This window comes from Geospiza fortis, unplaced genomic scaffold (genome assembly GCF_000277835.1).
Source record: "Geospiza fortis unplaced genomic scaffold, GeoFor_1.0 scaffold138, whole genome shotgun sequence".
Lineage (NCBI taxonomy): Eukaryota > Metazoa > Chordata > Aves > Passeriformes > Thraupidae > Geospiza > Geospiza fortis.
In genome coordinates this window covers 11,219,805-11,244,352 of record NW_005054307.1, presented here as the reverse complement: position 1 = coordinate 11,244,352, position 24,548 = coordinate 11,219,805, and the positions used below count along the sequence as shown (strand labels likewise).

The window sequence follows — 24,548 nt, the reverse complement described above, 5'->3', positions numbered from 1 at the left end:
CTGTATTCTAGTTCAGTGTTTGACTAACCAACTCTTAGATATCTAATTTAGCCCACTGAATATCAAAGCAACCTCTAAAATTTTATTATATGGTTAAGAAGATGGTGGCAATATATTGAAAAAACACCTTTACTACTAGTGTTATAAATCCTGTAGTGTTAGACATTTTAATTGTTCCATTAATATATGTTTGCTACTTTCCACAAAAAATTACTATGCTGTTTATAAAATCAAACCACCAAATGGATCCTCTCCAGGATTCTCTCCAGTCCTTATGACTTTTCCTGTAGAAGCAAAACAAACTGACAGCTTCTGGGAACTCTCAGGATTATTTACTTCCAAATGAGGGAAAACACACAAATTGAGTGTAAAATTGTCAGCATTCAAAGAATCCCTGACACTGTAAATTAATTCCTTAATATTTAGCATGTGATAATTTAACTCCTGGTTCTATTGTCAAATTGGAAAATAATGTTTAGAAAATATCATGTAAATCCTTGAGTGCAAGATGTGCAAAATGCCTTTTAAAAAGAGTAATGGCAAAGTTTATGGGAGAGAAGGTAAGAGATTGCTGCTGAGGTATGTATGATCTCAAAATATACGACCCTGCAGTTGTACCGCTATAAAAATCACATTTCCCCGTTAAACACCTTTGTTGTGTAGTACACGTGGATGTTGTTTACCTGGACACACACATACAAAAAATCCATTATAGATGCATAAACAATGAATAAAACCTTACAGGATGACTCTCTGATACTTTTTAATCCCTTGGGGGGACATAAACAGACCTGGAAAAGGGGTCTTTAAAACTCTATGTAGATATGGCTGCAGGCACTCAAGTTCATAGTCCAAGACATTTGGGTAAGCATGAAAAGAGATGGATATCAGTGTGCTAAACAGGGACCAGAGCTTTGTCTGCTGGAGCTGGAAGTAAGGCAGAGAGGGCATCTGGCTTTCAGAAGAAAGGTCTTAAACCACTTGTTGTGGGGAGAAACAGTTAAAGTCCTCAAGCTTCCATTTGCCATGATGAATGGTCCTCTACATTGACCCCCACACAGACCGAAAATATAGCCTTGTTCTAGCCTCTAGTTTAAGAACTTCAACAAAATGTTCCCCTTGGGATGGACATTTTAGCTGCATAATCTCAGGGATCCAATTGGAAACAAAGGTGCAACAAAGACATGGAAGGGTGTCACCTTTACTAATCATTAAACATGGGCTAAAATTTTAAATTTATTTATTAGCTTTTCTTTCGGCATATTTCCATTCTTTCCCACAACGTAGGGCACCAGGATCTCATATAAAGTAGACAAGACAGACAACAGAGGTCCTCACTACCTCAAGGTACCCTTGAGGGTCTTTTTTTCCTCATTAGAATTAAATTGTCTTAAGAAAAGAGCTGATACACTCTTTTATTAAGTCTACCCCAAGGATCTATAACTGTCTGAACCCTCTGCATTTGCATTATCCCCGACTGCCTACACTCTTTTAATTATGAAGGATATATTTTTTGAATTGGACTCTCTGTCAGTTACATGTGCTGGATTTATCACCTCACTCTGCTTTCTATATTCTGACTTAAATACCACAGTATTTCTTTCTGCTGCCTCTTACATTCCTCTGAGCAGTCACCTGGCTTGTGCCAGGGAGAAAAGAGATTAACTAAGGAAAACATGAATTAAACTTATGCTTTCTCTCAGCTTTAAAACTGTTAAACACATCTGCATCTTTAAAAACTGTACAAATTTAAGTAAAGCATTCACTATATTTTGTTTTAAACTGGCAAAAGGAATTTTTTGGGAGCTAAGCTGCTGAATGGATGAAACAAGAGTCTCTTCAACCATAGTTTTGAGCTGTAATTTTCTGTATTCAATTTATGCTCAAATTGGCTCTTCTATGTATGCAGCTTCTAGCCACAGGTGAGAACCAAGAATACAATCTCTAAATCATACAGTATTTGATTCCATTTCTAGGCATATAAGCCCATTTTTTTCATACTCACCAGCAGCATGACTACAATAAGTTAAATATGATTGTTATTTACACTCCAATGTATTTATTTGCTGATAACCTAAAATTGTGATCACATAATTTCTGTTACTATATGACATCCTCATGAGCTTTATCAGTTGTTCCAAAAGGAAATATAAGCATGAAACCTCATATAAAATAGACGTGCAAACATACCACATACATTCCAAGACTAAAAACTTCATCAACTTCATCCTCAACAGAGCTCTTTTACTATTCAACTTAACAATAAAATTCCCTCTGATTTCAGCAACACAAGTGGTTTACCATTTGATAGTTTGTGATCCTTAGGGACAGAGGAAAATTTTAAACATATGTTTAAAGGCATCTCTGAAGGACTGTTACAGAAGGTTCAAAAAGTTCAAGGAATCCTTTGATAACAATAGTGTAAAGACTTCCACAGCTAACTGGAGTTCAAAGACATAGCTCCATGAACAGTAGCCATGGTACCTAGTAATACTGCTGTGTGGATCTCTGGGGAACAATATCCATGTTAGTCAAAGAAGAAAATGATAAAATAACTTACTGCTGCTTGACGATGGGTATTGGAAAGGATCCCATGAATCTTTACTTTGTCCTTCTCCATTTGGTCTATATTGACCCACAGATCCCGGCTGGTAGAATCATAGGGGCCATACGTCCTTGATGTGTAATAATTATGATCTGTATCCTCCTGAAATAGGGAAAAAAAACCACAGGAAAAAAACCAGATTATAATGGAAGATGCACCTTAGTTTTATATAAAACTAAGTCCTGTTGCTTCTTGAAGAACCTCGGCAATGAAGGAAAAAGAGTAAGAATTGTAAATATGTTGCAGAGATAGCTCTGCTCCTAACCACTAGCAGTTGACAAGGCAGTTACCTTATGCAATCATCTTATATTATGATTATAATGTTCACTATCCCAAGTACCAATCATACAGGTTGTGTAATAATCACAACAGTGAAATCTATGGCAAAATATTTGATGTCTTTTGAGGCAAGATGGACAATTCCTGTAACTATGACCACACTCTAATGGAGCCATGAGAACTATTCATGGATAACACCTTAAAAAAATTGTAGTTTTTTAACATATCTGAATATTAGTCACTAGACTATCCTATTTAAGAACATCCAAAGCATTCCTAATAGCTGTAGGCTAACAATGCTATGTTATTTTAAATCTCAAAAAGTCTGGTTTACTGTAGATTTGCCCCTCCAAGACAGAAAAGTATATACATATTTGTGGGAAAAAATCTTCCTAATTCTTGTGGTTTTAAAAAATACAGTAGTTGCTGTCATGCCCCCATCACAGCAAATTTTTGTCAAGGCTAATTACTGTGAAAGTATTTACCTTCCTACCTAAGACAGAAAAAAGAAAAAAGAAAGAAAAAAAGTGCGTGGTCTGAGGCAAGAAATGAAACTCATCTCAGTTCCCAGTCTTCCTTTACTCAAACCAAACTTTTGCAACCACAAAATATTTAAATCAACAGCATTGCCAGCTTTCTGCTGAATAGCTACAAGTAATTCTATAAAAGTAGTACATGGTAGTATTTCTTATTTCCTTTCTCACTTCCTCCCCTTCTAAGACAAAGTAAAAAGCCTCCAAAGCCTTGATGATAGAGTTTGAAAATTAAAACAAACTCAGAAAATAAAAAGTACAATAGAAAATTGAAGAGGAGGACTTAGAATTTGGAATTACCCTGGTGATTAAGATATTCCCCTCCTGCTGTACCTCCTGTGTCCAGTCAGCCACATGGGAGTACCCTCAAACCAGGCTGTGCTGCCATGCAGAGGTGACATCCCCTCCCCACAACCCCAGATCGTACACAACCCATTCCTACTGACATGATCCTGAGCTGGAGACACACGTGGCAAGGACTTATATTCTAATGACATCATTCATGTCCTAGAGTAAATATATTGACCATAAATCCCGTTTCAGCTGGATTTGACCCTACATTAACATCACTACTGATGCATCTTCCATTAGCTGTTGCAGATATAATCAGGTTCTTTTCTCCTTGACAGTTTCTGTGTCTTCTACCGTACTTTGCATGCCAGGATGTACTTTATATGTCCAGTAAATCTCAGTAACAATTCTGAAGCAACTTCTAACAGATTCACCAGCTCCAGGTTACTCACACAAGTAAACATAATTAAAACTATACTGTCAGGAATATGACAAAAGCCAGCCACCTTACCAAATTCTTTCCTCCTTTAATGGTCGACAGAAACAGTTATTGCTGTCATGTATAAAAAAGAGGTACTGTAAATTAAAAGGTTTTGAAAACAAATATATATATATTCCCAGTCCAATTTATCACTCTGAAAAAATTTCCTTAGTAAATATTGGTCACATTTAAGGCATACAAAATGTCAAAGAAAGAGATCCAGAGACAAAAAACAAATAATTACAGTTTGTTTCAGATAAAAATGCAATATTTAAGCTATAGTCAAAACTGTGCAAAGTTTTTTTGCATTTCAAACTTTTTTTATAGCTAATAAAGCTACCCCAGTTAATTTCTAGTACCTAAGCCCCCAATTCCACAACTAGAAGGTTCTGGCACTGAGCCTAGTTTGTAGCTCTATAAGAATGTTTTAAATGGTATCTTGACCCATGCCTAAAGCAGATTCACTATACAGATTGTAAATCAAACACTTAAATTACAACCTTCAGCTCAAGATTTTGGCACTGTGTGAGGAATTGTTTATGTCTAACAAATTTTGTGTACAAAAAGTCTTGTTTAGTATTTTAATCCAAGTTAAATAATCTTAGTTTATTTATCTATTCTGGAAGGAAGCAAATTTGCTTCTACTTGAATGATAGAAGGAAGGCAGAATTCCTCTTCATAGCCTTCATGCAGATGTATTTTATGAATATATTATTAATTATTTCTCTCTCACATCCTAATTTTTCTTAATCCCATCTGTAAATTTACAATCTGAAACAAAAAGGCACAGGCAGCTAACTACTGAAGTTGATGTGAGCAGCTTGGGAGCTCCAAATAAGGTTAGGATCCAAGCTTCTGTTCCAAGTCACTGCTTTCACAGTTCCTAATTTGCATTACCATGGAAATGAAATTCTTTGAATCTTTAATAAATATGATTTTATTGGTATCATTAGATACCTACAACTTTTCATTCTGTCAGACCTGTTTATAATCTTTGGCTGATTGTACCTGCTTCATAATACATTCCATTCCCTACAGGTAGGTACTATATAAGAAGATGGAAAAATGTTTAAGATATTTTACTGAATTTGCATGTAAACTACTCAATGAAGAAAATAATTTTAATAGTTATATGTGACAGATTTAGAGTTTTACTGATAATTAGAATTCTATAAAGATACAATTATGATGAGGAACAAACTTCTCAGTATCTATTAGTGACATAGAAGCATGTTACTGAAAGGAAAGCAGAGAACATACCCTTTACTACTTCAAGAAAGCTTTTCTTTTTTCTTTTTCAGGTATTTGGGGGATATGAGCATTATCTCCCACTGGATCTCTAAATGTGCAATTCTGTCCAAATTCTGTTTATATATGAAGTACATAGCAGCTTTCTTCTATGGAACAGTACAGCATTAAAGCAATGGATTTTCCCAGATATTCTTTGCACCAGCTATGAGGATTACTGTTGGCAACCATTGTGACTATAAAGGGAATTTTATTAGAACATCTCTCATAACACTTTTCTTTTGGGGAAATGAGTTATTTTTAACCTCAGGCAATACTTGATGCTGAGTTGCCATCTTACTGTTGATTGTAGAAATTAATTTCTTCGCTTTCATAAGCTAAGTGATGACACTTTCACAAGTGATGACACTTTGAATATATTCCCATACTTCTCCAAATACAACTGAATTTTTCAGAAAAGCTGAATACATGCACTACTCATAAAAGCTCAGCACAACTGAAGATTAATCCTTCTTTAAATACTTGGTTTTCAGTATTTGTCAAATTCAAAGACTTAACATCCATTCCATACATTAGATATTAAGATAATCCCAAATACAGTCTACGTGTCACATACTCATTTCATCAGTAACTGCTGTTGCTTAACAGATTAAGGCTTCCAATGTGTGATGTGATCTTCCACAATCAAGATAACATAAAGTAACTGTATGTGATATTTAAAAGTAAAAACTACATTATGTCTCTGACATTTGTTCAAATTATTAGCTGGGATTCTGGCCAAAATTAGGCATGAAAATAGTACCAAAACTAACATGAAACAATAAAGCTTCCTCTCAATGTTCCTGAGTTGCAAGATGTGGGTGGGGGTGTGTATTCTATTCCCATCTGTTAGAGGTGGGGTGGTTATCTTGTGTTAATTGGGCAGTTTTCTTTATCTCTTCCATGACACATCCTCCCTCCAAGAAATATTTTCTGTTAATGGGCCACTGAGTCTCAGTGCATGACTGATAAATTTACATCATCCATTGGGAAATGCTCCACCCAGTGGGAGGATTCAAGCATTCCTACCTGAATATAATCTGAGATTTGGAACACCCCAGTAGCCTTTCCCACCAGATTCCCAGAGAAGCAGCCCTTTCCCACTGGATTCCCAGAGAAAGACCAGGACCATTTACACCACCATTGAACCTTCAGAAGAAAGCTACACCCTTCTATAGGATTGCTGCTTCAACAGAACCACATCCGTCACTCCAAGAGGACTGTAGCCACCATTTAAGGGACTGCTACCAACCCCCTGACCCACAGGGTGTCAGGTCATATTTTGACTCTGTCTGTGTTGTTTTGTATTACTGCATTTTTATTTTATTTTTATTTTCTTCCCTAGTAAAGTACTGTTGTTCCTACTCCCGTATCTTTGCCTGAGAGCCGCTTAATTTCAAAATTATAATAATTTGGAGTGAGGGGGTTTACGTTTTCCATTTCAAGGGAGGCTCCTGCCTACCTTAGCAGACACCTGTCTTTTCAAACCAAGACACAATGAGGGCACCATGATTCCATGATGATAGAATCACACAAGTAAACACGTGACTTTTTAGATTTAATTATTTTCTTGTCACATTTTTTTTAACAGATATTGAAAAGTAATATGAATCTCTAGGAGACAGAGGATATTATCAAACAAGATTTACGAGTAAGAGTTGCTGTTGAATCCAACTGCATGAATATTTTGTTTTTAAATACTGGATTCAATTTGACTCAAACCACAGACATTACTGAACAAGAAGTTCTGCCATCTCTCAAGCTCTCTCTGTGTAAGCCTATAATTGAAGAAAACTAATAAATTCAACCAGAGGAAAAGCAACCAGGAATGAGCTCTGCTGTTGCACAATAATATGTTGTAGAAAACATCTTGCTTTCCTGAGAAAGGAAAGGAAGACATCCACAAGGCAAATTATTATGGATCAGCCAACCAGATGGCCATTACATTTCAGCAGATTGTTCTGGCTGTCTTCCCCCAGTACTGGAATATTGTTTGTGACATTATCAATGAAAAATCAATCAATTGATCAATCAATCAATCCATCAATCATCCCATCCAAGGATCCTCATCATCAGATCTTCCTTATCAAATGTCATGGGTTATTGCCAGATGCAATAGAAGACAGGAAGACTGCATTTAATTTGATAAGTGTTGTCCCTTTAAATATGCTACTTTATTGAAAGTGCATTTCCATCTTCAAAAAGACAACACAATGTAAAAACTCTGAAGCCCTCAAGGATATGGTGGTAGACTTTATAGATACTTAATTTTGTCACTGTGAATGGAAGGTCTGGTATCTGATTTTTAACAAAATACATTAACAAATTGCTCAAATATTGCTACTCACATACTAGGTTTATTTTTAAATTAAATGAAATTTCTGCTAATATTTGCCCCCCCAAAATTAGTTCCAAGAAAATTTATCACCAGTTAGTAATTTCATTGTCTTTACTTCTGAATACAAACATTTCTACATTAATAGCTTATGAAATTAATCAGAGAATTGAGTTTTTGATAAGGTGCATTTGTAGGCTAAAATGAAAATGCTGAAAGAAGAAAACATGCAATTCTATATTTTAAAACAAACTATTTTTCAGCAAAAAAAGCAAAGATATCAATACTTTGGATATTTAGATAAAGGAAATAAGTTAGCAATTACAATTACTTCCTAAGGAATAAAGCAGTTCTGGCAATCCATTTTGCAGAACCAAAACACCCTTTCTATTTAAATAAGACAACAACAGTGGGCCCCTGCACACATACAGCCAAAACAGCTTCCTCAAAACTATTTGTACTTTTACCCAATCACGTGTAATGCTGGCTACTCTCTTATGGTATCTCTGCCTATCACATCAGTAAAATACAGCCAAAAGTGACTTCTGAATTGTTTCAGACTTCTGCTACAAAATTGCTTTTAGATTTCTGAGCACTATTAATTCTCACCAGCTAAAAGCAGCCCAAGGGGGAGAACAGAGGTGACAGTTTGGATAGGACTTGAGCTAGCTCTGCACTGCAGGTGATGGAAAGCCTCTCCTCAACAGCACGCTTTTGGGCCCTGAGAAGGGGCAAGAGAGATGCATGGTCACACTCTGCATTACCTGAGCAGGAGAAGCATGTGTGTATGGTGCTGCAACTGATTTTCCTCATTTATTCACATTTTCCTTAGGCAGACACTGACTGAGACAGGGGCAAGTGGCAAGGACACATGGAGAACATTCCTATTATAATAGCCATTAGCACAGGAGATGAGACAGTACAAGAGAGGATCACCTATCCTGAGATGGGGTCCTAGTGGGAGGATTAAGGCCAGGGGAAATGGGGATAGAGACACTATGCATGCTGCTGCCACACAGCTCATTCTAATAGAATACTGTAAATACAATCATAACATAGCAATGCCATGATTTACAGGTTTATAGGATCTGATAATCGAAGAACCCTGAGGAATACTTAACTTGAACTGGCCTCTCAAAACATGAGAGCTCTAATTTCAGTGGTAAGGTACATGTGGATTACAACATAGTCTTACAGGGGATATATATAGGGGCTGCTGCTTGGGAAACTTGATTGCTCTGAGGTGCTCAGAATTACCAATTTCATAAGCGCTGTGCATCAAGGATAAACTCTCTGCTGTTCAATTTCTTAACAAAAGTCTTTATTCTGTACTAATCTACTGAGGAAACATGCAATTTAGAGAAGTGCTTTTTCAGTGACTTGCTGCCTTCACAGTGACAGAGCTGCAATCTGCTGGGTTTTCTTTTTCTTTTTTTTTTTCTTAATGTCTGATATGGGACAAACTAAGGCAATATACATATATATATATATATATAGCAATATGGGCATAGTTGACATCAGCCACCGACTTGTGAATATCACTGTTGATGACAAAAACCCAAGCAAAATCCTTTTTGAACAGCTAATATAATTACTAATGAATGAGAGGAAGCCAAACTAATGGAAGAGGATATTCTGTATCTGAGTGCTTTGGTATTAAAAATGTCATCTCACACTATATTCTCCAAGAAGAGGTGACATGAGTACTCTGCAGAGTGCTGAAAGCCTATTGTCTGTGTGTGCAGTAGTCCTCACACTCAGGTTTTCAACAGGACCAGTATGGAAGTCACTTTGCCCAGAATCTCACAGATTTACACCCAGAGGCTGTTATAGTAAACATTAAATGCTGTCATCAGCTGGGATGAAATAAAGGATTTATTTCACATCTCTCCCCCTCCATGCAGACACAAGGCTTTATGCAGCTCTGTAACAATTTAAGTTCACAGGTTTCAAACTGCACTTTTCTGAGCTCCTTACAGCACCTATAATGGAGAGTCACACATGCTGACAGACATCCTGTAAGAGAAGGATGCCATAAAACTGTTATTAATCCAAAAAGCCATTTAGTCTTTGCAGCTTAGTGAAAACTCAATGTGGAGTCACTGCCTTGTCCATGATATTCAGCTGCTTTTGAAAGGAAGCTTCCCTCTTGGGGACTGCTATAAAACTGTCAGCCTATTTAGGGGTCATTACAGCAGGCTTATAAAACCCTTTGGACTGTCTTGTCATATGCGACAAGCTTAAAAAGAGCAAAAATCTCTGCAATGCCTTACTTAAGAAAGGAAAAAAGCCAAATCACCAGTCACTCAAAACCCAATTACAGTACGGAAATATTTATTATGCAGTTTTGTTCCTGATTTGCTGGAGCAGAAGTCTGAGAAATGGCATTGTGAAAATGCATCTTTATTAACTGCTCTGCGTAGCATCCTCTCCACTAAAAGAAAATAAAAAGAACTATTTCAATACAATGCCCAAAAAATGTCTAGCAGAACTTTTATTTTCATGTAATTATGACATAGGTTTTAGAGTTTATATTCTCATTTTTAGATATGTATGAATGACTGAAGGGTTCGTGAAACTGAAACTGTAAAAATAACTTTCTGTAAACATGAAAACCGATCTGCCAGGACTAGACTACACAGCCTTAGTGGTTATGACACCACATCTGTTACCAGCCCCATTCTTGGGGGCTTATGGCTCCAGATAATACCATAGATAACTACATTTTTGTCAAGTTAGCTTTTAAAGATTTAGTATTTTAGTCTTTTTAAGATCCACTTCCTGTGTGGAATATGACAAAGTGTGTTTCTGAGCATATGTCCTTTGACCTACTTACAGCCACACTTTGGCATTTTTTTTCCATCCCCTAAATACGTAAGTTCAATTTAGTATTACACACCCTCTTCTTTTTTTTTTTTATCCAAGTATTAGAGTAACTTTAAACTCTCTGTAGTCTTTGTATTCCTCCACTGTATATTCAAATGCCAGGAGATGTAAGTCATCCTTATTTCCTGTTCTTTGGCACTTCTCTATTGGAAGAGATGCGAGGAAAACAGCAACCAAGACCCAACCAAGAGCCCTGAGGCCTCACATGAGGAGGGAAAATGGCAAATATAAATTGGTATGGAAAGCGTTACAGACCTGCAGCATGAAGTTGATATTAGCAGGTATAGTTTGTAGTTGATCAGGGCTTTCCATAGAGCATAGGAAGCTGCCTCTATGCTCACTGGTATGAGTTGCAGTTCCTGAGCTGTAGATATTGTGCTTCGGGGATCCATCAGGGTTTGGAGCCAAAATTGTAGAGCAATCAGTTGTCGGAACATATGTGATCAATACAAAGTTGATACAGGCAGGAGCATGGGTTAATTAATGCAGTAGTATTTTACCTGTAGGGATAAATCTTATTCTGAAGCTTTTAAAGGTGTCTCACATACACCTCACTCAGCACCAGTCTATGCCAAAGTCATGCTGTTCAGTCCAGCTGTGTGCTAGTGAGCATATAGATAGACCATGCCCATCAGAGAACCTGAGCAACACAGGACAAACTGCATCACCGTGGCTTCCCTGGGGAACACTGGTTTTAAACAGATTGCAAATAAACTGGAAATTTTTTTAGCCACAGAACTTTCTAGTTTAGCTTTCATGCACAACACACATGAATCTTTAGTTTCTAAAACACGGGACTGGCTGAAATCAGCAATCAATATGCAAAATTTCAAAATCACCATTCATGGCCTACAAAGACAGTGATTATGAAAGGGGTTAGAAATTTCTACTGTTCTTTTGTTTGGAAAAATTATGCATTTTACTTTATTCACATGTCTTTTTCTGTATACATCTGTAAGAGCATTTCAGTCTGGATTGGGTACAGAGGAATATTGAAAAAAATGCTATGTACAGTTTTACCAGACTGTTATCACCAGCCACATTTCTTAAGGACTTGTCACAGAAATGCTTATTTATCAGATCTTGCAGTCATGCTCAATAAAATAAATAAATCCCTTGAGAACTCTCGTGCCACAACTCTAAGACATCATATTTAATTGAGATGCTTGATGAGTTACATGTTGTCTAGACAGGCGTGTCCAAGTTGCTGCCTTTGCCTGACATCAGGCTCCAAACAAGATTTCTGCAGAATATGCACTGGGTTTTTTTAAGAGGAATACTCTGTGTACTTCACAATTACCCAGACAAGATCAGGATGCTAAATAATATCTTCCCTCTGCTGTCTCTGAAAAGTACTCCCTTCAAGTTAACCAAGAGTGCTGCAGAACCAATATACTCAAATATTTCAAAATTATACTAACACATTGGTTTGGTTTTGATGTTATTTTTTCTTGTGTCTAAATCTACATTGCTCTTCCAGAGTAAATTGATCCAAAGTAGAATGTTGCATGAACTTGTATTTCCTTTTTTGTCTTTCATCTAAATACAGGACACGGAGAAGATAAATCACAAGGCACTACAGAATTACTTTTGACTTGAAAGGTGTCTTTTGACAATTTCAAGCAATGGAAGGGATGCAAAACATCTAAGCACTGAAAACCAGTGAAAGATGAAGACATAAGATCTTACTTGTGTTTCAAATCAATATTTTTTTACTGGTATGGGGTTGGTGACATGGCAAGTAAGATAGGGTGAGGGGAATAGAAAGGAAGAATCTCAACATTTTGACCTTGATACAATTTATTGGTATATCTGTAAAAAAAAAAAACAAAAACAAAACCCAAACCCAAAAAACCCTATATTTTTTTCCCTTCAGACTCAGATTAAAAAATAGGTAGATGAGCAGCATGTTATTCGGTGTGCAGGTTGGATACTTCAGTGCAGCTGTCTACCTGGGAGCTAGGTTTGTAAGCACACCTTATCAGAACCACAGATCTATTAATGCTGTCAGTGAAGATTTGCCAGCTCCTTCAGCTCCGCTTAAGAACAATCCAAATACACACTTTAACTGCACTGCCTGTACTGACCATGGATGAACGCGGGGCCATCTGAAAATTGCAGATATGATTCAGGACCTGCAACTGACCTTTATCCTACAAGACCAGCAGTGGACCATTCAGTATAACCACAGCCTAAAATTCTATCAGACCTCTATAGCTAGGCACCTTTCACCTTAAATTTCCACCAACTGTGATCACAGAATAGTTTGTATTGGAAGAGACCTTACAGATCATCATGTTCCAATTCCCCAGCCATGGGCAGGGACACTTTCCACTAGACCAGGTTGCTCAGAGCCCATCCAACCTGGCCTTGAAATGTTCCTGGGATGAGTCATCCAAATTGCTCTGGACAACCTGTTCAAGTGCCCTACCATCCTCATGCCAAAGACTTTTTTGCTAATATCTCATCTAAACCTATCTTCTTGAAGCCATTTCCCCCTCTCCTACCACTACATGCCCTGGTAAAACTTGCACATTTCTTGTCTATGCCACATGCATCTACACTTAGGTCACCAAACTGAAGAGCTGAATTTCACTTCCAATTTCAATATTAGATACAACTAAACAAGAAATTCCCTACCCATACAGACTCCAGTGTCTTTTAGCAATAACAGTCACCTAATATTTAGTATAAATTCATGATCATTATTGGAGCAGTATACAGATGTGTACTACCCTTCACTGAATGTTTCTATTAGAAACAAAACCTCTGCAGTGTATTTAAGAAATTACCTTGATTTTCAAGGTGGTGGAATAATATGCCTGTTATAATACAAGAAACTCAATATTGTATACACTTCTAGAGACTAAATGATTGAATAAAAATGCTATTTCCAGGTTTATTGAAAAAAAACCCCAAATTTCTCAGGAATGAATTGCTGTTTCTTTCAACTTCATAGCCAGTAATTTTGACTCAACAAAGAGTTAGGTGGCTTGTTTCCTAGACAAATAGGGACACTGGGGGCACTAGCTTATGACTTTGGAATGAAGATATTCCAAACATCCTCACCAAACTTGCTATAATCCACTGTGCCAGCCAATATAATACCCCCAAAGTTATACCCTCAAAATGAGCACCCACCAAGTTGCTGACCTATGTAAGCCAGATCTAAGCAGTAGCACACTGGAGCCAGGTTATATCTCTTCTAGAGCTGCAAGACACTTTTCATACACCAGAAGAGAAGGATCCATATTTTGCCTGGAGCCGGAAGAACCTGAGAAACATCTTGCTTTGTTATCTGTACTGGAGCAGAACACATCTGAGAGATCTTGGCACTTTATCCCTCAAGACATTTACTGCTTCGCCTAGATGAGATCAGACAGATAGGATTTCCATCTGCAATTTCTACCTCTTCCTACTTGTGTTGCTAAGGTTATGGAAAGAACGCTCAGAAAATGATGTTTTATTTGAAAATTGTAGTAGGAAATTGTGAAGAATTATGCAGCTTACTACAAATGCATGAAGCAAACCTCCAGTAGCCATGTCACATCTCTCTAACTTCTGTTAACTCCTGTGCCATGTTTGCTATTCTTTTTTTGGTTTTTCCCCCTCATTACTCACACTGCAATTTGCTGCACACTCTCCAATATCTCCTATTGCCAATTTTCCCGGAAATAAGTATACTATTTCTCTACTGATGTTCTGTGAACACTTAGACATGCTGCACATGAATGCATGGCAGTGTTATAGAAGAAAGGAAAAAACCCAAATAAATCCCTGGTATTTCCATTAGTTATTTCTGTTCTGTGTATGAAATATTACAGCTCCTAGAAGTGTTTCATCAGCATTTTCTTCAGCAGTTGAAAACATTTAACTGGCATTTTTGGAAGAACAAATGTGCATTTTACAAATGGAACTTTCTTGACTCTGATCCCCGTGTTGATATGAATTTTGAGCATTGGCCCCATTTATTATTCTCTTTGCAAAATCTGTATAACTCATACAATCACAATGAGGACAGATCATTGACTTTGGCATAAATACTAAATTTACAGAGAGTCATAGGAAGTGTCTGACCAAATCTGAAACAATGGACCCATTTGTTTACATGTCATGTTGTTACTGTTTTAGGATAACAGATAATTGACTTTCCCATATTAAAGAAATGTGAAAGATTTGGAGAGACACTGAGTAATCCATCAATGTCAGCAGAATTCCTACAGCTTTGAAAATCTATCCCTAAGGACTGGTACTATCCAAACTAGAATTGTGTGGCTCAGTGCGACAACTTTTTACTTAAACTCCTCTGCACAAACAACTTGGTAATGTATTCACCCTCACTCCCTGCTCCAACCAACTATGCACAATTTGCTGAGGGCTGTTAAATTAGCTAAGGGTGTCTGCTTCGCATGGGTAGAAAGGAACATCATAATCTGCTTTTTGCATGACCAAATTGATGCAAGTCTCCTCTCTTGAGAACACTCCAGGTGAACATGGTGAAAAGGGTCAGAAAGAATTGTCTGGAAAGGAAAGATCTTCCCAGTCTTCACAGCCACACCAATATTCAGCTTCACAAGTTGAATCTATTTTCAGCAAACCCCTGCAAGCAAGAGCTGAGGCATGTATGACTGAAATAATTAATTCAGAAAGTACAAGGTCTGTTGATTCTGCTCATTGCTCCTTTCAGTCATGAGTTCTACCATTCTGGAATATGCTTTAGGAAGCTGGAGATGAGGATATGGAAAAGTAAAATATTGATGTGGCATTCACATTTTCTCACTATCATTATCTTATTATCATTAAGAAAATTCAAAGGCAGATGCTGTTAAATTCTGAATTTCCTGTCTCCTTCCTTGCTATAAAGATTCATTCTCCTCAATGTGTTAAATTAAATGCCTTTTGTGCCAATGTAGCTAAGCATGGGGAAATGAACTCAGAATTACAATGGAGTTATCTTATTTAGGAATGGGGAAGCTAGTTTTTAATTTCTTTCCTTCCCTGTCCTCTCCTCCCAAGCTTAAAGGAAATAGAGAATGAATCTTTCCTCCAGCCTTTTCCCTTTCCAGCTATACCAGAGTTATTAGCAAAACCATCACTTCTTGAGTTTAGATTGAGAATATTGGAAACATTGACAGGCTTATTGCTACAACACTTCTTACAGAGTTGGCAATGCATTCAGTGCAGCTGAACATTGCAGCAAGACCCAGTAAAAGTATTAAGATGACCCTGATATAAATAAGCAATCAGTATATTCAAAAGAAAAAGATAAATGAGGCGTTTGCCTAGTTTACGATTTTGAAACAGAAAACCTGGAAAAAAACAAGACAGTGATATTTCAGTCTGCTGGCTGGCTAGAAAGTGTGACATCACTGGTAACACACCCAGCAGAAAATAGTGAGTAAATTAATGATTATTCCAGATTCTGTTTCTAATTGCAGGTGACATACTTTTGGTGTAATTTAGCAATAGCATAGAATTAGGACATTTCATGTATGATCTGTGCTGCTTTCCAGATTAATTCACTTTCTCGCTCTTTTTTATAATGACTAAAAATAATCAGTTAAATACAAAATTTAGCAGTAATTTCCAGACATTTTAGTTTGTCTTAGGATGTCACATGAAGAGAAAGTTAAAAAAATTTCCCTAAGATCACATGAAAAGGAAACATATTTTTTCCCTTGACTCAGTTTGAAAAATGTATATTGCATTTTTGTTAAAATAAATTACATTCTCCATCTCCAAAGTAACAAGCTTACTTTCTAAAAGAAATTATTGATAATTGCAAATAAAACCATTCCAAAATAACAGCAGCAACCTTTTGCAAAAAAAAAAAAAAAAAAAAATAGAGCAAGAATATTCTATACAACTTAGCCTCCAATTACTATATCAGCTACATAATTTAAAACAAAACTTTATCTCTCCTGCAATAAAAAAATGACAACTAAACATTCTCCTAAATGGAAAACAAAAGATATATTCACAATGATTTCAGTGCAGCAGCACTGCTTCAGCATATCCCAAGATCCTTCCTCCAATACATCCTTAATCTCGACTGTAACTTTCAAGCTCCCAAATATGAAAATAATAACATGATAATTAATCTAATAAATGGATACCAAAAAAAGCACAAGAACAGCTTGACTCTCTTAAGTCAAACATCTTCATATCGTCCTCAGAACTGACTGGGAAAGAGAATTGGACTCAATGATACTTGTGGGTCCCCTCCAACCCAGGATATTCTATGATTCTGTCTTTGTGATGCTCAGTAAGCATAGGGGACCCAAAACAAACAATGGCAATTCTCCATTTTCCCTAGGGTCCAATAATCTGCCCTTCAGAAAATCCCTCTCTGTTTAATAACCCGTGACAAATTTGTATTCCAAGAATTTGCCTCGTTCTGTAAATTTTGACATCCACAACATTCAGTGCCAAGGAGCTTCAGAGCTTTTGCAGTTTCATGCTGTGCAGTAGAAAGGAATCATAAGGGACATTTGTTTAACCCTCTAGAACATTATGGAAACACCAGAGATGAGAACAGCACATGTTCCAACAGAGACTTCTGGACTTAAGTTACACTGGCTTAAAAGCTCCAAGACATTTGTGTTAGAGGTACAACGGATGCAGCCCAAGGCAACAAAAGATAGGGCCTGGAATGGCTGAAAATCTGGTCCAATGCCACCTTCAACTGTAAAACCATGTATTTCAGTCATAGCTGTTTTAGCCCCGGAAGTTTCAGGTCTATACGCTAGGTAACTGAAGTTTGAACAAAAATTGTGAAAAATATTTGCAGGCCTACTGGAAGAGCCCACATTTTTCCTCCTTCTCTTGAATGAGTCATACACCAGAAACCACACATACACCAAAAATCACATGATGTAGTAATTATTAACTGTGAACAAGAAATAATTATACATGCCTAAAAGGGAAAATAAGAGTGAATATAACTTTTGTGATGATCATGATTTTGCAAGTAGACCTGAAAAGCTTCAGCCATGTAATTAAATCAATTAAAGTGTATTTCTTGACTTAGAACTTTAAATTAACCTTAACCAAAATCGAATGTTTCTCTTATTTCAGTCAAGAGCTAAATATTATTTGAGCTTGATAATATAGTCTAGAATCTGTTCCTAAAATGAAGCCACATCAGAAAGTAGGTAAGAAAAATAAAACTGATTGTTGCTTCAAGTTTTTAGCTAGTTTTTTCCCCACAACTTTTTAAACACAAATTTCATAACAAAGTATTGCTCTTTTGCTCTCTACAGAAACAGCCTATTCCTGTTCTGCAAAGCTTCTTTCCTCCTCACTTACATGTTAAACGCTTCAACCGAAACCTAAAATCTGGTAAAACCTTTGTACTGAGTATGCATTACTTTGATATTCACAGTCTGCACTGACATATGACTATGCACTGAGAAAAGGATTCTGTCCTAGTGGTGGAGGAATCAATAGCATCCCTGATATTATTAAACTAAATGGCTGTACAAGAAATGTTGCCTATGAAATTAGCTTGCACTGTTGAGGATCTCTGACAGGGGAAGGAAGATACAAACACTATTTAATATAAATATTTGAACTATAAGTTTAAAAGGTAAGTAAGGAGGCAACTTAACACAGGCAATTAAAGGCTCTAAAAATTGCAAGTCAGAAAACAGGTTTTAGAAGTAAAGGGAGACACTCATAACTTGGGATGAGGAAAAAGAACAGAAGTACTCAATAAACTGTGATAATAAGGATTTTTTTCTTAAATACAGAATATGGTTTTCAGTAATTTGGAAGGACCATGGTTTCAGAATACAGTGTTATTAACACTGCTCTTTTTAAGTCCTCCAAATGCAACTCCAATTAAAGCGTTGGGATGGGAAGAAAAGAAAAAAAAGAATAAAAGCAGGAGCAAAACAGAGGCAGGCTTGGCCAAACTGACAGCTCGCTATGAGATTATAATACTCTTTAGTTTTAAGGTTCTCTTTTGCATGGACAAGTTTTTCTACTTTTAATACAGTGCATTAGGGAAGTAATTGCAGAATTGCCTTATCATTTGTCCAGCTGAGGGAAATTTAATCTCAACCACTTATTTTCTTCCTTGCTCAGACTTGCAGTGGGGACACAGCAATGGGCATGCTGACACTGCTGTCAGTAGCTGAGAGTAATTGCTCTCAAATCCCAAGGGCTGTAAAACTCAATCCCTTCTGTTGTTTTTGCCAGTCAGAATCAGACATCTTCACTTCTATGAGTGACTGAGTCTGATAAGGGAGAAGTACTCTTTTGGGCAGAAACTCTGGATCAGAATGCAAAATCCAGCAAAAAGACTGTTTTTTTATCAGTAGGAAACCCACAAGTGTTGTTTCAATAGGGGCAAGATGCTTTTCAGTTATGAACTACAGGTGCTGCTAAAATTTACATTTCAAACAACATCTAGAGAAGGTAAAGAAAGGACAAAAAAAAAGGGTGACTTCAGTTGGCAACAACTCTATTTTAGTTAAAAGCAATACACAGCAGGAAATATCAGTTACATCCACAGGAATAAATTAATTACTTCAATAGAGAAAAAAAAATTGCACTGAAACAGCCTCAATTTTCTATGCTTGCAAGTAGTATGTTAGGTGGGGTGGAGAAAATAAGATACAGCTGAGTTTGGTTTGATTTAGCATGCTGGTCCTTGCTCAGAACTGAATCTTCTGTCATACAGCAGCAATCATTCTTTCTGTTCTAAGACTTTATATGAAAAAATATGTTTTTCCTCACATTTTTGCTGGTGCAAAGCAATAAAACTTTACTGCACTCAGCTCAAGCTTGACTATGATTTAATCTATTATTTTATTGCTGGATTTATTTTTGGTATTTGAAGTTTGTGAAAGACTATTGTTTTGATGTAGTATCTCTATACAGAGGCAACAAATTCAAAAGTAATTCACATGATCTAAAGTTATTCTGCAAAGTTTTTCACCTTCTGCTCATGAGAATGCAAGCTGTATATCAGACACTTCAGTTCAATTTTTCTGTATTTTTCTTGCCAGTGTTTCACCCTGCACTGGTGTGACTGCAGTCACAAGGAAGATCTGTGATAAAGAGACCAAAGCTATACATACAGAGAGTCTGTTCTGAATGGAGCTACACATAGCCAAAACCCATAGGAAATCACTTGAAAAATGAAGCACATTTTAATATATGGAAAAAATATCATGCAAAATTTGTGCAATGCACAACTGTATATTAATGCATTAGTTGTATATTATTGAATTATTAAGCCTTTTCCAGTTCTCAGTAGCCAGACCTGCATTAGCAAGTACTATGACAAAACAGGAATGCATTTGTGGATCCTTTAGTGGTGAATACTGGTCAACCAGGATCCATAGGAGATTCATTTTCTAGGGAAATGAAGGGATCAACTTCCTTCCTAGTAATGCAAAAAACAAACAGGCAGAAAGAACCTCTGATATCCACCTTCATTATCGGTATGGCCACAGGCCTTTGGGGATTAACAGAACAACTGGTCACATCATCACCATGAAGCTGAGTTTATTTTAACAATATTAATACCAATCTACTTAATAAAAGTGAGTGATTATGGAGCGTACTTTTATTTTACAAGAATATATGAAAAAACATAGTATATTTATCTTATTTTTCTCCCTGCTTGAAAGAAAACACGCCAAACTACGCATATTCAGGAAGATGTATTTTCACACTCACTGCTTTTACAAGGGCTTATAGTGTTTGAAGCAACAAATTCCACCTGACATGTTGCATTTCCTAAGCTCTATTTATCATAAGTAAAAGGCACTTCTAAATGTCCTGAGCCAAATAAACAAAAGCAGTAGAAATACACAACAAGCAAAAACCCAAAGCAACCCTGACCCTCAAAACAAGAGAGAAGAATCTTAAGATAGATGGGAAGAAAAAAAAAGGAAAGCTAGCCTTGAAATCATGATATTGTGCAATCCCAGAAATTTGAGAAGCAAAATTTCTAGAAAGAAGAATTCTGACAGTCCCAAAGTTATTCCAGGCAGCAGGCTTTAATGTTTGGCTTTGTGACCCTTGGGAAGAAATAATGCTCAGCCATGGATGCTCCTATCTTCAATGGAGACCTGAAACTCTCATTTGCCATGAAGCCAAGAAGACAACTTGTTGCAGTGCATCACCAGAATCCTGTATTTTAGGGCTGTCCCTTACAGTTGGGTTAGATGACTGACAGCATATTGCTTTACCTGTCCAAGGCTATCTGCTTTGGGCATTTCTCTCAGACTGTAACATTTGCACCCATCTGTATAAGATTTCACTATTTTTATGTCACTATTTTATGCCTCTTAAGAGCTTTCTCTCTCTCTCTTTAGCTATTTAATGTAATGGGAATGAAAATATAATAAGTCTCTTATAGAATATGACCCTACTCTGCCTTTGAGCTCTAGAGTACCAATTGCAAATAAAGCAAATGGGACTAACCTCCATCTTGGGAGGCTTTTTGGATTTGCAACCTTATAGTCTCTAATTGGCACACTATAAGTACACCTCCTTCTAAAGTAGGAGGAGTACTTTCAAGACAGTAGTACTGCTTTAAGAGTGTTATATATTAATTTTACTCTATAATTTATAGTTAGCTATCAGGGCTCCTATCTGGCCTGCAGCAAAAACTTATGTCCTTTGCTTTTCTTTTGGCAACATCCATCCTTGTGGGTTTGTGGCACCACAACATTCCTATTGTCCAGCAACACAATGGGACTTGGAGGTCTTACCTTCTTCTTCCCCAGGCCCTGCCCTTTTCTGAAGGCCCCGCACGTCAAATGGTTATAACCACTGCTTCTTCTAGTCTCTGCAATTTAGTTCAAGAGCAGTTCAAGAGAACTGCTTACCTTAAAAAAGGTACATGAATGTGTACATCATTTTGTACGAGTCCTTTCCTGAATCACAGATCCAAAAAAAATGCAGGAGACAAAACAGAGATGTGAAGAGAGACACCAGGGCTCCCTGGTGGCTACACTGCTCCATTTTTTGGACCAGAGAGGTTGTACCCTAAAGAGACTCTCACCATTATCATCTTTCCCATGCACAGGAGGAGGTCCACGCTGACTAATGGACAGGTGTGATGAACCAATCTACAACGCACTTGTATGAAGAGCTTTAGAAGACCTGCACTTCATGCTCCCACTCAAGCTGATGTTAAAATAACCTCCAGATCAGGGCTGATGGCTGATCCAGTGAAGTTACAGAACAATTCCAGTAACTCCAATGGGAAAAAAAATTAATCAAAAGTGTCATTATCTTAAAATAAACAGCAATCCAGTAGAACTAAGCTCTGCCCCACACAGGCTTGATTTTATCACTTTTTACCTTATGACTACATGGATTGATAACTCAAGCAATATTTAATTTTAAATAGTGTCCAGAAATTTCTGCCTACTGCCTTCCCTTTTTTCCTTGGCTCTTTTGGTTTTTGTGGGTTTTTTTTTTGGTGGGTTTTGTTTTGTTTATTTGTTTTATTTACTTTAGTTTTGGTTTTGTTGTTGGTTTGGGGGTTTTGTTTTGCTTTGGGGTTTTTTTTTGCCAAAAAAAAGAAAAAAGGATGGATAGAGGTGAGAGAGAAAGGGTTTGGGTTTATAAACCTGGAGAGAAAAGAAACTCATCATTATAAAGAAGGACAGCAAACACTATCAAGTGAAAACATGCTCATCACTGTCAGTCCTCATATTAAAGAAGTCTGCATTTGCATGGTAAGCCTACAAAACACTTTAGAGAAAACAGTATCTGTAAAAAACAGTATCTGTAAAGGAGGGATGTCATCATCCTGTAGCATCACTAAATGTAAGTGGCAGCTAATACTTATTCTGTGGATTTTCTTTAGCAAGCACTGCAATGTGCACAGAACAAGGAATTAAAATAATCAATAAGCTCTCCAGCACTGCTGATAAGCTGCCAAGCTGCAGAAGACTGCAACATATGGATTCTTCCTCCATGGATTTCTGTTGTATACTCTACCTCCTCCATAAGGCCAGGCATCAAGGGGTTTTTGTGAGATGCCTGTGTTGTAGTGCGGATTTTCAATGGAATCCGATAATGTGTAAAACCGCAACTCCGTTATCTTATTGTGCTGAAAAGACCTTAGAAAAAAGAGGTTTGAGACAGAACACAAAACCTGAATTCAATAAACTTTTCAGGTTAAGACACTCAAAAGACATTAATCTGTCAGGAAAGATGTTCCTGGAAAAATACCAATCTATGTATATCCATTTACAAGCATTCATTTTTGTTCCCCAAGTCTTGCTATACATAAGTGTTAGAGGGGGACATCTGATCATTTTGCTTCATAAGAGCTTGGAACCCAACCGAATGGAAACACTGCATAGGGATCTATGGGCTAAGCCACATGAAGATCAGCTAACTAAAACTTCCCTGTACCCGAGACAGCTTGCTCTTTTCCTGCTAAAATAACTAGAAGCAAGACTGATCTGCTTTGTAGCCCAAAATAATTGCTACAAGTATGGGCAGATGGGGATTACACGAGACAAAAAGAGAGCTAAAAATCAACATGAAATTCAAAACTACAATTTACCAACCAGTGACTTTCATGTTGGCACAAGAGGAAGTGTAATTAGTGCTGTGCAAACTGGGAACCTTAAAAACAACAAGCACAAAACACACCTCTCTGAAAGCACTTTTTTTTTGCTCATGAAGTAGAGATTCCATTGTCTCTACAGATGGGTTTTATATTGCATTGTGTAAGTAACAACCCAAAACCTGAAATCTGCATTTTTTTTCGCTGAGAGTGAGCTTCTTGGAACTGAAAAAAACCCCAACACTGTTGTTTTGGAAGCAGATTATAATGACTGAAGATGTTAAGTGTAGTTTATTCCAAGTTGTATTTTATTGAAAAACAGGATGCAGATTTTATTAACAGGAAACCCCCAAAATTCAATACTTAAAAAAACTCCACCACCACAACAACAAAAGAACGAAAGAAAACAGGACAGAGAGCTATCTGGCAGCTAAATAAGAAATTAGAGGTTGAATGACACTATAAAACAGAGGGAGAATGTCCCAAGGCTTCACAAAGATGGACTCAATCCATCTTATTATTTGGAAGACTAAAAATCAAACAGTATGCAATTTTTTTTCAATCACCAACCTGAATTTTCTTCCAATTTTTCATTACTCTAGGGTCTTTTCCCCTTTGTGCCTGGATATCACTCTCCAGAAAGATCAGGCAAAGTCTTGCAAATTCAGGTGTTTACATCAACTCCAAAAAAGAATTCAATTTTATTCTGCTTTACTACTACTTCCTTTTCCAGTTTTTTAGCAAGAACTGCTAATACATGGGACTTCCCTTAACTGTTTTCCATCAAAATAGCAAACATCCTCAAGAGACTGTCTTCAAAAGTCATAAAGGACAGGCTCCAGCCACAGGACAAGAAAAAACTCCAGCTTCCATGTGCTGATAGGTTCACAAGGGCAAAGACCAGAGGTACTGCTCCCCAAAAGTGCTTGAATACCCTGAAGGAAATGTCCTAGTTTTTCACTTACTCCCAGTCAAAGACAATAAAATGAATTAGATGAAATGAATATCTACCTCAATCTGTGTGGTGTTGTCATGTCCCTCCTCAAGCAGCAGGTCTGTGAAACCCCCTGGCTCCAAGGAATCCTGCCCCATGCTGGCTCTGTTGGTGTCCACGGATTTGAGGGACTCTGAGTGCCTTCTCCACCTGTGGCTGCTTACAAATGAATCCACCTCCACATTTTCCTCCACTCGAGGGAAGCTCTGAACAACTTCATAAAACACACCTGTTCGACAAGAAAAGAAAGGCAAAACAAACGAATGTAGTAAGTGAACAGAACATTGGGTTGCTAATCATAATTGAAAAT

At 37.1% G+C, this 24,548-nt stretch overlaps 1 protein-coding gene across 1 annotated transcript in view; it reads right to left on the bottom strand.

The window, feature by feature from the left end:
* Window positions 1-24,548, bottom strand: part of PLXDC2 (plexin domain containing 2) — a 255,390-nt gene that overhangs the window by 116,107 nt on the left and 114,735 nt on the right. The window contains exons 2-3 of the mRNA XM_031066745.1: window positions 24,256-24,467; window positions 2,561-2,707 (exon numbers count right to left, since the gene is read on the bottom strand). Coding sequence (XP_030922605.1) covers window positions 2,561-2,707; window positions 24,256-24,467 — 359 coding nt within the window. The remainder of the gene's footprint in view (window positions 1-2,560; window positions 2,708-24,255; window positions 24,468-24,548) is intronic.